Genomic DNA, 14526 nt, shown 5'->3' on the forward strand with positions numbered 1-14526 from the left:
CCTAGGCATCAAACACAACTTGCTCAACATAAGTGTTCAAGAACAGATAACTGGATAAACACATGGTGCATGAGTACAATTAAATACTACATGGCCATAAGGAAAGAAAAAACTGAAATTTGCTGCCACGTGTCATAATAACTAGAGGTTATTATGTTGAGTTGTCAAGTGAGTCAAATGGAAAGGTAAAAATATAAAATTACTCTCTCATATGTGACATCAAAATGAAAATTGCGATTGAAAAACAAAGAGCCAGAGGCAGAAGAATTTAGGAACTGGTTTATAGATCTGAGCCTTACCAAGAGAGGGGAAAAGGGATAGAGGGTAGATGAACTGGAACTCTGAAAAATAATGTTTGTAAGAGGACATTCTGGTGGCGAGTTTTGTTTGAAACAATGTTTGCATGAATGCTTTCATTAACAATATTGTAAATCAGAGTATTTCAAACACGCTGTAATACAGCTGTCCTCCTGTTGTTCATCGATTTGCTCGAGCGGGCCCAGTAATGTCTCCATTATTTTGAGACTTGTTGTTACTGTGTTTGGCATATCGAGTACGTCACAGGTAGCTTGCCAGGCTTTGCCATGCGGGCAAGATACTCTTGGTAGCTTGCCGGGCTCTCTGAGAGGGGCCGGAAGAATTGAACCCGGCCCATCTGGGCTGGCTGCGTGCAAGGCAAACTCCCTACCACTGTGCTATCACTCCAGCCTAATAGCACAGCGGTGCTGGAGCCAACATCGCCAACCCTAGTTCTATTCCTAGCAAGCTACCCGTGAAGTATTCGATACGCCAAACACAGTAAAAACAAGTCTCAAAACGGAGATGTTACTGGGCCTGCTCGAGCAAATATTTTATTCCAAATATTGTTAACATATTTTAAGGACATACTTGAGTCCTTCTTATATGTGGGATATTTTATATACTAATTATATTTCTATAATGATTAAGGGAATTCTTCAGATTCATGTGTTTATTTTTTTGTTTGACTTGTTTGGACTACTTTTATTGTTGGAATTCTCTTTAATTTATTCATCTTAATTCTCTTTAGATTATGCGTATTGATCTTGTAGTCATAGATATCTGGTTCCACAACTGCATAATCTGTGATTTTCATCACTTCCTAGTGCTTCTGTGCCTAGACAATTTGTTTGTAAAAATATATACAATAAGAGTAATTCTTAGGATTGTTATGAGAGGCAAAAAAGTTATTTATGTTCTTAAATTAGAAACTGATACATAGAAAGTAAAAGTAATTTTGGTAACGTAAAATTAGTAAATAGTACTTGATACCTAAAGATGTTCAATAATAATAATAATTAATGTCATTATAGAGGAGTACAAGGTATCTTTTAATTGGTTAACATTTTATTAAAGCGATAGGAATATGGTTTTAATTCAATCAGTGAAGCAGTATTTTGTAGATTATAGCTATAGTACTGGTAATAAAACATTTTTAGGACACCTAAGATGCTAATAGATCCTATAAACATATCCTGATAGTTGTCTTTCTGAGAGCCTCCTTTACATCTCTGTTCCTCAAACTATAAATAAGTGGGTTCAACATGGGAATCACCACAGTATAGAACAGAGATATCACTCTGTTCTGCTCCGTTGAGTAGCTGGATTTAGGCAAGACATAAATGAAGAAAATAGTCCCGTAGTAGAGAGTCACTGCAGTGAGGTGGGAGGAACATGTGGAGAAGGCTTTGTGTCGACCTTCTGTGGAGCGCATCTTCAGGACTGTGATGAGGATGTAAATATAAGAGAGAGAGATGACAAACACTGTAACCACCATGATGGACCCAGATGAGATGGAAGGAATAATTTCAATAACGGAGATATCTGAGCAAGACAGTTTCAGCAGAGGGGAGAAATCGCAGAAGAAGTGATCTATCTCGTTTGGTCCACAAAATGACAGACTCAAAACACAACTAGCAAATGACCAAGAATTTACGCATCCACCCAGGTAGGATGCTATCAGTAAAACCATGCAGACTCTAGGTGACATGTGGGTAGAGTAGAGCAACGGGGAGCAGATGGCCACATAACGATCATAGGCCATGGCAGCCAGCAGAAAACATTCAGCTGTTCCAAACATGACCACAGAACAGAGCTGTGCTTCACAGCCAGTGACAGGGAGGACTAGACTGTATTTCATGAATCCTATAAGCATAATAGGTACAACTGACGTGGAATACCCAATGTCCACAAAGGCCAAATGACTAAGGAAGAGGTACATGGGGGAATGTAGTTGAGAACAGCTTCTTATTAAAATGATTATGCTGATATTACCTGTTAATGTAAAAGCATAAATTCCTAGAAATATTACAAAGAAGATGATACAAAGTATAGGATCCTTTGTTAATCCCAAAATGATGAACTCTTTCACACTGGTATGATTTCCAGATTGCATCTCTGCTGTGAACTGTTCCTGTTGAGGTAAAAGTTAATATTTATTTGTTTTATATTTTCATTTTTGGTGATTCTAAAAACTCAGTCACAGTGATTTTTTTAATTCTCTTCAGCCAGTAAATGTGATACTCTTCAAATTTTGTTAGTACCTACTTTGCCTAACAGTAAATAATTCATATTCCTTGTAGTTTGCCTTACATTATTTTATCTAATATCATTTTAAACCACTTTATGACTCCCATAAAGAACTTTCCCCATGTTCATATCTATGATTCCATTATGCAAAGTTTTCAGTTCAAAATCCCACAAATTTCTTAAATTAGACCCCTCCATGTTTGATCAATACGCTCTAATTTGCATTTATATATTTTCCTCCTAGCATTTCTTCTTCCTTTCATATGTCAAAATATAGCCTTAAAAGTATTATCTTGCCAAAGTAAAAAATATATATCAAGGTAATTTTTAAAAGTCTTTTATTTCTTTCGCAAGACTTCATGTTGAAAACTAACCTCTTTGGCACTTCCTGAACACTTGTATATCCCTACATATATCTCTTGGCTTGTCTCTCGGGATAATTCTATTCAACACTTAAATATACCAATTTTTCTGAACTAGAGTTTTTTTCATTGCATTTCACTTCCTCTAGCCTTTGCTTCTCCCTTTTTCCTGCTACCATCATCACCCTGGGTAATGTATGCTCATCCTTCAAGATACCTTCCTATCCAAAGACTTCTCTCACTTCTAGCGTTAACCAAACAATTTTCTTGTGTGTTAACATCACCCTTTGAAGATGCTTGTATTTCCATTTTTATACTGGATTTTGGTTTTTGTTGTTTGCTGGTTTACATTTCAATCTCCTAATTGAGCACATATTCTTCCCAATAATTATTTATTTTATAGGACAAATATCTACTGAGTGAAGGGAGAATATATTGAAGAATAACTTGTTAAAATAATAAATGCATGAGGGTGGGGAAATAGTTCAAGGTCCTGGAGGCATGTTCCTTTATGCAGTAGGCCTTGAATTCATTCAATTCCCAGCACAGAATGGTCCTCCCGCACTGCTGAGTATGGTCATCTGGCCCCAGCCTTTAATACTGTGGTTGTTAGGACTTCCACGCCTGAGCAGCATTGCATCTCTGTATTTGAACTGTTAACCCTTTGTCTGTCTGTACACTTGGGCTGAGTATATTCAGCAGTGATTCATGGGACAGCCAGCAATAGTAGGCAGGTCCCTATATAAATAATCACTCACTGTCACTCTCCTCCTGTTGTTCATTGATTTGCTCAAGCAGGCCCAGTAATGTCTCCATTGTGAGACTTATTACTGTGTTTGACATATTGAATACATCACAGGGTGCTTGCCAGGCTTTGTGGTACAGTTGAGATACTCTCGGTAGCTTGCTGGGCTCTCTGATAGGGGCGGAGGAATCGAACCAGGCTTGACCGGATCGGTCATGGGCAAGGCAAATGCCCTACCGCTATGCTATTGCTCCAGCCAAATAGAGAATGACAGTAATAGTAGCTGTACAGTCAGGTAGAGAAAAGCAATGACCGTAAGATTTAACTCATATGTATTACATAAAAAAACATGAGCTAAGTAAAATAAAAATAAACTTGGACATTGTAAAACCAAATTAATGATTGCCAGGAGGGAAAAGAGAAAGAGGTTGAAATTTCAGGTAAAAGTGAAGGATTTTGGTGAAGGATTTAATTAGACGTCTAGTAGTGAATATATTATGTCACTGCACTGTAGCACTTTCCTCCCATTGTTTATCTATTTGCTCGAGCGGGCACCAGTAATGTCTCCATTGTGAGACTTGTTGTCACTGTTTTTGGCATATCGAATACGTCACAGGTAGCTTACCAGGCTTTGTTGTGCGGGCAAGATACTCTCGGTAGCTTCCCAGGCTCTCTAAGAGGGGTAGAGGAATCGAAACTGGGTTGACTGTGTGCAAGGCAAACGCCCTACCCGCTGTGCTATCAGTTTGGCTGAAATATATTACGTACTATATACATATGTTGATACCTAATTATGCACACTTGAATCTTTTATAATATCATAATGCCATATTTATATTTCAGTATAAAATAAGTCTAGGGCCAGAGAGACAGTATAGGGGTTAATTGCTTGCCTTGCATAAAACCCACTGTTATTCAACATTCAGCATTGCATAAGGTTCCCTCAGCTTCTCAGAGAAATACCTGGGCACAAAACCAGGAGTAAACCTTGAGCATTGGTGAGTGTGGTTTCAAAATTCACTACACTATACTATAATAATGAAATATTTTGTTCCTAAATAAATGCTTTCTAATGACATTGGGAAAAAACTGAAATATCTGTAAGAAAAATTTCACACAAACCCAGTTTCAGTTACACAATTCAACTGTTATCAATTGGTTCTTTCCATGTATTTCACCCTTGCATGTGTTTTCTATAACTTCTATAACAATGTGCATACGTTTTTAATATTGTGATTTTATTTTGCATTTCAATAAGCAATGTTATTCCACTGTTATTTCTAAAAGTATGTTTCTGATCTGCATAGATACTACTGAATGGAATGACCTTAATTTAATTGATTGTTAACTGATTTTGAAAAATCTCACATTTTTCTCTCATTAGAATTAATTACTTGATCACTGATTAGTAAATTTATTAATTACACAGACCTTTGGAAGATAGCATAACAATGAGGGCTTTATAAATATCCATTCCTAGGTATTTTTCTTAAGGCAAAAATGCTTTTGAAAGTGTATTAGGTGCTGCAAAATAAATGCATCTCTATCATTTTCCATAATTAAAATACTTAACTGTCTAGTGTTCCTTTTCATTTTGTTGAGTGAGCGCATTTTAATTAAAGAAGTTAGTACCTACTACACATTTTGCATTGAATGATCACAGACGTTTCTGTGTTTTGAGTCAGTCCAAAGAAGAAATGACTCAAAAGTATGAAGTACTAAAGAAAGGCACAAAGTAGTTATTGCAGTCCAACGCAATGATTTTAAGGCAGGCTCAAGATTAAACAAAACTTTGAAAAGAAGGATATGTATCAGAACTAGAAAACAGAAGCATGAAAATAACAAACTAAAACACTAAAATTAAAATAATGTTAGGACTTTGTCTTAGTGATCTAAAAATTTCATATATAAAAATTCTTATTTCTATTGACTCTGCTGAATAGCAATGTCTGCAGTTAAATCCTTTTATATGCATTAACCACTTTCACCAATAGATTTTGGGGGACCACACCTGACAGTGCTCCGATGCTTTTCCTGGATTTTTTACCCTGTCTACTAGGGAATGATATTTGGTGCCAGTGACTGAGCAAGGTCTGCATCATGCAGGGCAAATTTCTTACCTCCTATACCGCTTTTCTATTTCTTACCAATAATTTTTTATTATCTAAAAATAAAGGAAGACTCATTGTTATGCTATCTTCCAAAGGTCTGTGTAATTAATAAATTTACTAATCAGTGATCAAGTAATTAATTCTAATGAGAGAAAAATGTGAGTCTCATATTTAAAGTGTATCATTTTTCACCATTTAATAAAATTTATTTTACTTTGGGGGGTATATGAGTTATATTTGAAATCATGAGAAAGTTCCATTTTGTAATTTATATTTCCACTAATTTTATCAATAAAATATTTCCCAATTTCCTGAGTAATATTTAGAGTTGAAATGAACAAAAAGTGTTAAATCCTGTATCATTATATTCATGGAACATCTTACTCTAACTCTAAATATTTATTCTAATTTTAATCTCTCTGTTATGGTTTGCCTCCTTGCAAAACTTTATGCTTTTAAGTATCATGTTGATACAATACCAAAAATTTTATACCACTGTTGGATCTACTTTTCATGGAAATACAATTCTCTGCTAGTAACATCATTTTACTTCTTGAAGTGCTAAACATTTAGCACACATGACAATTGTAAGTACAGAATATCTTCAAAATTTCATGATTCCTTTAAGAAAAATTGCTGACTTATAAGCATAATATGTCAACTGATTCTTCCCTTTCTTTCCTGTTTACTGGCCACCAAAGATGCTAAAGTTTGCATTTTGCATTCTATTCTTGCTTGCCTATTTGAGTGAGGAACTCTGATTATTTATCATATTATCCTTTTCCTCAATGCATGAGTCAGTTAGGATGACGAAAAGAGAGCTTATAACTATGTACTGTATCCATCTGAATATCAGATAATTTATTTCTAATTTCTATTTTATAGTTCTCCTTAGCAGCGGCTTTGACTACTAAAGACTATCTACACTGCCCTGACAATTACTGGCACCCTGGTCCAGATGCCCAGAATGACCATTCAGCAATATGCTAAGACCACCACTTGCATATGAGTCAAGCACTGGAATTGATAAGAAAGCTTTTCTTTTTAATTTCTTATAAATCAATGAATTATATAAATTTAACAAAATCCATGACCACTATACTCACCATTCAGAGACAGAATTGTTAAATTCCAAGCAAAACTTTATAAAATGCAAAATTTAGTAAACTTACTGATAGTTTCATAGGTTACTATGGACAGAATGCTTAATAATGAGACCCACTGAATGAGGCCCTCTGAGCAAGAACATAGTTACATACATGTTATCAGGATGAAGGTGGATGACTTTCCTGTGAGGTAAGAGTGAAAGGACAGTTCTAATAGAGCACAACATATTCCTCAGAGCACTCACCACTGGCCCCTTTGGGGAAAGTTTTCCAAGTTTTGTGGTAAGAAAAATGATTTATGGAGCCAGGTGACTCATTAAGACCAGGGACTGCCCTCCCCAAAGGGGCAGCTATACACCACGGTGTCCTTTGGAATTCAGGCTGCCTCAGTTAATGAAAGTTAAGGGGGAAAGTTCTTAGATGCTCAGAAACATTCAACATTGAGGACAATTAACTGAAGTATACCGGGGTCAGTAGGGTATAAGTTTATTTTAATCTGGAAAAGGAAAAATTAGAATAAAAAAAGATAGCAAACCGGGAAAATATTGTTGTGATTTGGTGAGTAGCAGAAGAAAAAATATAAGACCATTATTTGTGAAGTTTAATAACTATAAAATTAGACCTTATATGAGTTTTGGAACTCTTTTAAGAAAATAATTCCAGATTTTTCTGAAGGAATATAAGTACTCATTTGTCAGTGAAGTAGCATGAATTAGTCAAGTAGATACTTTTTTGTGTGACTTTTCATCTGTAGGATGCTTGGAATATTCTGGGGGCCCATAAGAAGCCAAGTTGTTTTTGGTTGTAAAACACTGTGCAATATTGTTGTGATGATGTAAATGCTTTGGGGAAAAAGTTTGATAAATATACCATAAAAGTTATATACACACTTAGCATATGCCTGTAATTACACCTAGAATGCTAACAATATAATTAAAAAAATAAGTGTTCACATAAATACTTGTATCGAAATGCTGAAAATCTTTATTTACAATAAATAAAACCTGGAAATCAGTCTGACATTTCCATATGGGAATATGGGAAATGGACCAATTGTAGTGTATGTATTTTTTGTTTTATTTTGTGTGTATTTTTAAAATTTTATTTTAGGCATGGTGATTTACAATACTGGTAAAGGCAGGGTTTCATGCAAAAAACATTTTGACATGTGGTGCATAGTTATAATTCAATATTAATGACCAATAAAAAGTAATAAACTAGGGTTAGATAGCTCAGTGGTAAGGAGCACATGCTTTGCATGCACTGATGCTTTCATGAAACTATTTTAATTCTTTGTGGATCACTGAGTAACAGTCGTATGTAATAGTAGAAATGTCGCTGGAGAACCTGTACAGCAAGTAGGATAATTGCCTTGCACACTGCTATTAGGGTTTCAATCCCTGGCATCCCATATGGTCCTCTGAGAACTGCCAAGAGTTATCCCTGAGCACAGAGCCAGAAATAAGCCCTGAGCACTTCTGTGTCCTCCCATCCAAAATAAATCATAAATTAACACACAAAAAACCAGATGTTTATGACGTTAGAATTATTTATTTAATTGCTTTGACAAGAGAGTTTTGAATCTCCCCCAGGTCCAATATCCAGGTCACATGCTGGTTTCTCACTGGTCTTCATATATACTGTCCTTATTTTCTCACAGGTTCTGTCCCTCAGTGTCACTTTCAATGGCCCACCCCTCTGTCAAAAATGTGATAAACCTCTCATTGATGGTTCTTGCTGCTTTCTGTCCCTTTGGTTTTCTTGATCCTCCAGCCAGAGGACTTGGCTGAGAACTGATGTTCCTGTCATCCTCCCAGGCATAGACAGTCTGCTATCCATGTGGGTGTAAGCAAAAAGTCTAAAAGGAAATTCCCTGTCCTTTGATATATTTTTTGACCCCTAATTATTTTCATTCTTTATCTGACTGGCTACCGTCATGGAGATAATATTTAAAATGAATACTTGTATTTACTAGATTAACTGGCACCCTTCCATTCCCAAAGTCTTCACCTTCACCATAAAATCAGAACACAAACCTTGTTATTATATGGTCCTCAAAGAATTTATAGGCATATCCCTGCAAGGTCTGAGCACCTGGGTGGTTCTTGAGGTTCCTGGCCCTACAGAGCCTAACCAACTCTACATTCAAGACTCCACCATTGAACCATTCAGCTCAGTTGTCCCAATACCCCTGGGTGTGGCTCCTGATGTTCCTGACCACTGGTTTGAAGGCTCGCTCCAAAGAAAGGAATAAAATATTAATAAAGATAAATGCACAGGTCTCCAGGTTGAGATGCAAAATTTAAAATGCCAAGATTAAAAACTCACGTATTCATAATTCCATTTACATATTAATATCTATATATATGTTTTCATAAATTTGTAAGTTATTTTTTCAACTTACATAAAACCTAGGAAACAGGTTCAGAAACCTCTTGATTTGTAAGCAAGTTGAAAAGGCATGTATAACTCTTAGGGTTCATTATTTGAGACAGTTCAATGTATGAGACTGTTTTTAAACCTATAAAGTCTGTCACTGCCTCCAGGATTTTTAGCATCAGATGACCAGATCCTTAAAAATAATGTTTTTTCTGGGCCAGAGACTTGCATGTGTCCAATCCAGGTTCAATCCCCAGCATCCCTTATGATCCCCTGACCACCTCCAAAAGTGATCCCTGAGCACAGAGCCAGGAGTAAGTCCTGAGCACTGCCAGATGTGACCCCAAAACAAACAAAAATATTACTTTTCAAAATTTTAAGTATGACAAAATCACCATTCAATTAGTGTCATAGAATTTGTAATATAGAAGCAGTTTTCTCTAGCCATTATTTTATAATATTCATGTTTTGATTCTGTGTTGTTTTTTTGGCCTGTATCCTGCTGTGTTCAAGGTTTACTCAGGGATCACTTCTGGCAGGCCTGGGGGCTCATATATAGTACTAAAAAAAATCAACCAGAGTAAAAAAAATCACTGCAAGACAGGAGCCTTAACTGCTGTGCTACCTCTCAGACTCCATAAAATATTTGTTTTCATTTATCCTAGCTACTTTCAATATTTGTTCTGCATTTTTCACTAAATTTTGTTTGATAGGTATACTCTGCACAGTGTCATGCTTAACACTATTATAAGTATCTTTTGTTTTGTTAGTGATTTTCCTTTTCTGTGTATGTGTTTTGGGGCCACTCCTGTCTGTGCTCAGGGTTTACTCCTGGCTCTGCACTCTGCACTCAGGGTTCATTTGGTTTAGGGGCTAGATATCAAAGTCTAGTCAGTCACATTAAGGCAAATGCCGTACTCACCTACTGTACTATCTTTTTTTTGTTAGATATTTTCACATATCTTATAATCCCACTTTTCCTCACCCCATGTCACTGAGATAATACTTCATGATCTAAGCATTCTTTCAGATGTTCTAAAGAGTTGTCTCTGAGTTTGCTTGAAATTTAATATTCCTGAACTACAGAGAGTCTCTTCTCTCCAATCTCATTACAGTGAAGCAAACAAAAGTAAAATATTACCCAAGTCTTACACTTAATACAATCTTTGGCAACAACTTGATGGTTTTGTTTAGTGAATTGGAATGTAAAAAATGCAGACTGTGCTTAATAGCAATGATAATAAATAGTAAACTAATACTATTTTCATTCCTACCAATAAATGTGATTGCTGTATGCCAAATTAAATTGCTTTTAACATGTTTAAGTATAGAACGACTGGAGGGAGAAGAGAATAAGGAGTAACGGTTTAACAGGCATCAGGGCTGCAGTTATACCAGTGATATGAGTGAGGGGTATAGTCATATACCCAAAACACTGATTCAGCTGAATTGAAAACATGAGAACTAAGCAACAACCACTAAAACTTTGTAATGTACCTGTCAAGTTGACAGGCAAGGTGGAGAGGGGATTGTTACAGGGAGGAAACCTGGGAACACTGGTGGAGGAATTGAGGTCAAATTATTGTATGCCTAAAACACAACTATCAGTAATGTTGTACATCATGGCTTTTAATAAAAACTTAAAAATAAATAAATAAAGATAGGCTTATAGAAAGATCTTCAGATTGGCATATCCAGAGATTATTTCCTAAAAGAATCAGCAGTTTTCACATCCTCATGCAGGTTTTGAGTTTTCACAATATCAGCCTCTTAGGTTAGAGTTTGATTTAATAAATTAATAAAAAGACTTGATTACTTTTCTCATATCCTATATGTTAATAACAGTACTGAACACTTTATCTAGATTATGATTTAACTATATAGATTAAGCCCATTGAATGAGAGGATATAATTCATTTAGAATCAAAGAACTTGAATCTACTTTTATCTTGGAAACCCTTGGGATCTCTCGAAGACTCAGAACTGATATTCTCATATTCTCATATGTGAACTGAGATAGTTTTATACTAACAGATCATTAGATTATTATGAAAGATAAATAGAGAAGCTTGCTACAGTGTATCTACTTTATGGATTAAATCTCTGCATGCAAAACTTCTTCACTATATAATTTTTACTATTTTTAGTCTATGTGTCTAGACAATTTATTTTCAAAATAGATATTACAAAATCCTGTTTGGATTTTAGTGAGGATCAATTGGTTATTTATGTAATTTGCTTAAATTAGAATCAGGCACATAGCAAAAATATTTTGTTAAATAAAATGAAATGCTTGGTGTATGCAGCTGTTTAATAAAAATAATTGTTTTTAATTTGAAGATACATTATAATTCATTAACATATATATATAAGAGTTAGGGAAAAGACACCTTCATTCACTGCCTGTGGACTGTTATCTGATTTAACTTCAATAGAAAACTTTTTGGTGACTTCTAAAACTATTAAAAATAGAACTCCCATCTGATTCAGTGACTGTACTCTCGGAATCAACTTAAAGAAAACAAAAATTCAAAAGGCTATAGGCATTATTTTGTTTATTTCAGAAGTATTAGAATGACCAAATTTGAAAACAATTCTAGTACCAACAACATATAAAGTGGATAAGAAGTTCTAGAATACACAATGAAATACTACCAGCTGGAAGATGAAATCTTGCATTTTTCACTACAGCTTGGTGCTACTGGAGTGTTTCAGGTTAAGCAAAGTATTTTAGAAAGAGAACATGTTAACAATAAAAAAACAAAGCAAGAAAATGGTAGCACTCATTGAAAACAAGCCTTAACATTCTGCCTACAGAACTTAGTCTGCCATGTGGTAGTGAAGGACAGGAACGTATGTGGGCAGGTGGAAAGAAGGTAAATGAGAAAAACCAAGGGACAGTAGTAGAAAATAAAATCCAGCTTTTAGGTGTGGTAGAGTAACACTGTAAGACTAAACATTCATAATAATCATATTACAGATAATGAAAACTCAATAAAAAAAGGAAATAATAATTTTTTTTTCTTTTTGGGTCACACCCACCTATATGCAGGGTTAATCCTGGCTCTGCACTTAGGAATTACTCCTGGCAGTGCTCAGGGGACCATATGAGATACTGGGAATCGAACCTGGGTCAGCTGCATGCAAAGCAAATGCCCTACTGGCTGTGCTAAAGCTCCAGCCCCAAGAGTGATTTTTAATTTACTCAATCAGTGTAGCAGTATTTTGTAGTTCACATATGTGTTATTGATAATAAGACCTTTACAAGATATCAGCGACTCTAAGAATGGATACTAGGAAAATATTCCAACCGTTGTCTTTCTCAGGGCCTCCTTCACATCTCTGTTCCTCAGACTGTAGATGAGTGGGTTTAACATGGGAATAACCACAGTATAAAACAGAGATATCACTCTGTTCTGCTCCGTTGAGTAGAGGGATTTGGGCAAGACATAAATGAAGAAAATAGTCCCATAATAGAGAGTCACTGCGGTGAGATGGGAGGAGCATGTGGAGAAGGCTTTGTTTCGCCCATCCGTGGAGCGCATCTTGAGGACTGTGATGAGGATGTAGATGTAAGAGAGAGCTATGACAAACACTGTAACCACCATGATGGACCCAGATGAGATGGAAGGTATAATTTCAATAATCGAAATATCTGAGCAGGACAGTTTCAAGAGAGGGGAGAAATCACAGAAAAAGTGATCTACCTCATTTGGCCCACAGAAAACCAGTTTCAATAAACAACCAGCAAATGACAAAGAATTCACAACACCACCCAGGTAGGACACTCCCAGTAAGACCATGCAAACTCCAGGGGACATGTGGGTGGAATAGAGCAGGGGAGAGCAGATGGCCACATAGCGATCATAGGCCATGGCAGCCAGCAGAAAGCATTCAACTGTTCCAAACATGACTGCAAAACAAAGCTGTGCTTCACAGCCAGCCACAGGGAGGGCTATTCCATGTGTCAGGAATCCTACAACCATTATAGGTGTGATTGAGGTGGAAAACCCAATGTCCACAAAGGCTAAATGACTGAGGAAGAAGTACATGGGAGTTTGCAGCTGGGAACAGCTTCTTATTAAAGTGATTATGCTGATATTGCCTGTTAGGGTAACAGCGTAAATCCCTAGAAATATCACAAAGAAGATGACACACAATGTAGGATCCTTTGTTAGCCCCATAATGATGAGCTCTGACACACTGGTGTGATTCCCAATATCCATGTCTTGGGATTTGTCCCTGTTGTTGGAAAATTAAATATTAATATTTTACATATAGCTCCACACATTGCCAGTTTTATTGAATTATTCTCCAGATACATTTGTCTTTGTTTGTTTGGGGGCCACACTAGCTGACCGAGGACATATTCCTGGCTCTCTATTCAGGCATAACTCACTGTAGGTTTCAAGGGACCTCATGGAGTGTCAGTAATCAAATCCAGGTCTGACACATGAAAGCCACTTAAGTGATTTATTTGCTGTATTATCTCTCTGGTCCTAATTATTCTTCAGATTTATTCAATGATGTTTCTCCCCTAAAAACACAACCTGAAAAATATACTGCATAGAATTTTAATTTTTTTCTTTACACAAAAAAATGAATCAATCTCAGTCCATGGAATTTCAATTACTCTTAGTTATTATCACTGTCCTCCTGTTGTTCATCGATTAGCTCGAGCGGGTCCAGTAACGTCTCCATTGGAGACTTTTGTTGTTACTGTGTTTGGCATATCAAATACATCACGGGTAGCTTGCCGGACTCTGCCGTGCGGGCGAGAGGGGCGGAGGAATTGAACTCGGGTTGGCAATGTTGGCTGCGTGCAAGGCAAACGCCTTACTGCTGTGCTATCACTCCAGCCCAGTTATTATAATATTTATATAAAATTTATTCAAAATACTTATCCAATATGACTGCTGGACTGATTACCTTGCTAATATTTAGATCTTGTCTCAGTTTTCTGTTGGGTATTGTTCAATGGAAACAAAGATGTCAACACACTATACCTCAATACCTACAAATACTTCAAACTCACTCTCTTTTATAACAAACATATTTTTTTTCTTTTATCATTCTCTCATGTCCTAGAACTGTAGAATGATGCTACCACCCATCTAACTGCTAGCGTTTGAACCATGGATATAAAACTGTCCTTTCCTTCTTATTATTCCGTATCTAATGTTAAAATCCTATTGATTCTTCTGCAGTTTAGCTCACAATTTTATTTCTTCATCCCCTCACTTCATTGCTAGTTCCATTAACTTATCATCACCTTA

General features: G+C 36.1%; 2 protein-coding genes across 2 annotated transcripts; both read right to left on the reverse strand.

The window, feature by feature from the left end:
- Nucleotides 1-1480: 1480 nt before the first annotated feature.
- Nucleotides 1481-2413, reverse strand: LOC130025394 (olfactory receptor 491-like). The gene has a single exon (XM_056116347.1). The coding sequence runs from the start codon at nucleotides 2411-2413 to the stop codon at nucleotides 1481-1483; it is 933 nt and encodes a 310-aa protein (XP_055972322.1).
- Nucleotides 2414-12543: 10130 nt separating this feature from the next.
- On the reverse strand, nucleotides 12544-13476 carry LOC130025310 (olfactory receptor 491-like). The gene has a single exon (XM_056116268.1). The coding sequence runs from the start codon at nucleotides 13474-13476 to the stop codon at nucleotides 12544-12546; it is 933 nt and encodes a 310-aa protein (XP_055972243.1).
- Nucleotides 13477-14526: the final 1050 nt, after the last annotated feature.

Source organism: Sorex fumeus, unplaced genomic scaffold, assembly GCF_029834395.1.
Source record: "Sorex fumeus unplaced genomic scaffold, SorFum_2.1 ptg000030l, whole genome shotgun sequence".
Taxonomy (NCBI): Eukaryota; Metazoa; Chordata; class Mammalia; order Eulipotyphla; family Soricidae; genus Sorex; species Sorex fumeus.

Excerpts from the sequence above, each read along its gene's own strand:
- LOC130025310 (XM_056116268.1), bottom strand. The coding sequence starts at position 13,476 with ATGGATATTGGGAATCACACCAGTGTGTCAGAGCTCATCATTATGGGG.
- LOC130025394 (XM_056116347.1), bottom strand. The coding sequence starts at position 2,413 with ATGCAATCTGGAAATCATACCAGTGTGAAAGAGTTCATCATTTTGGGA.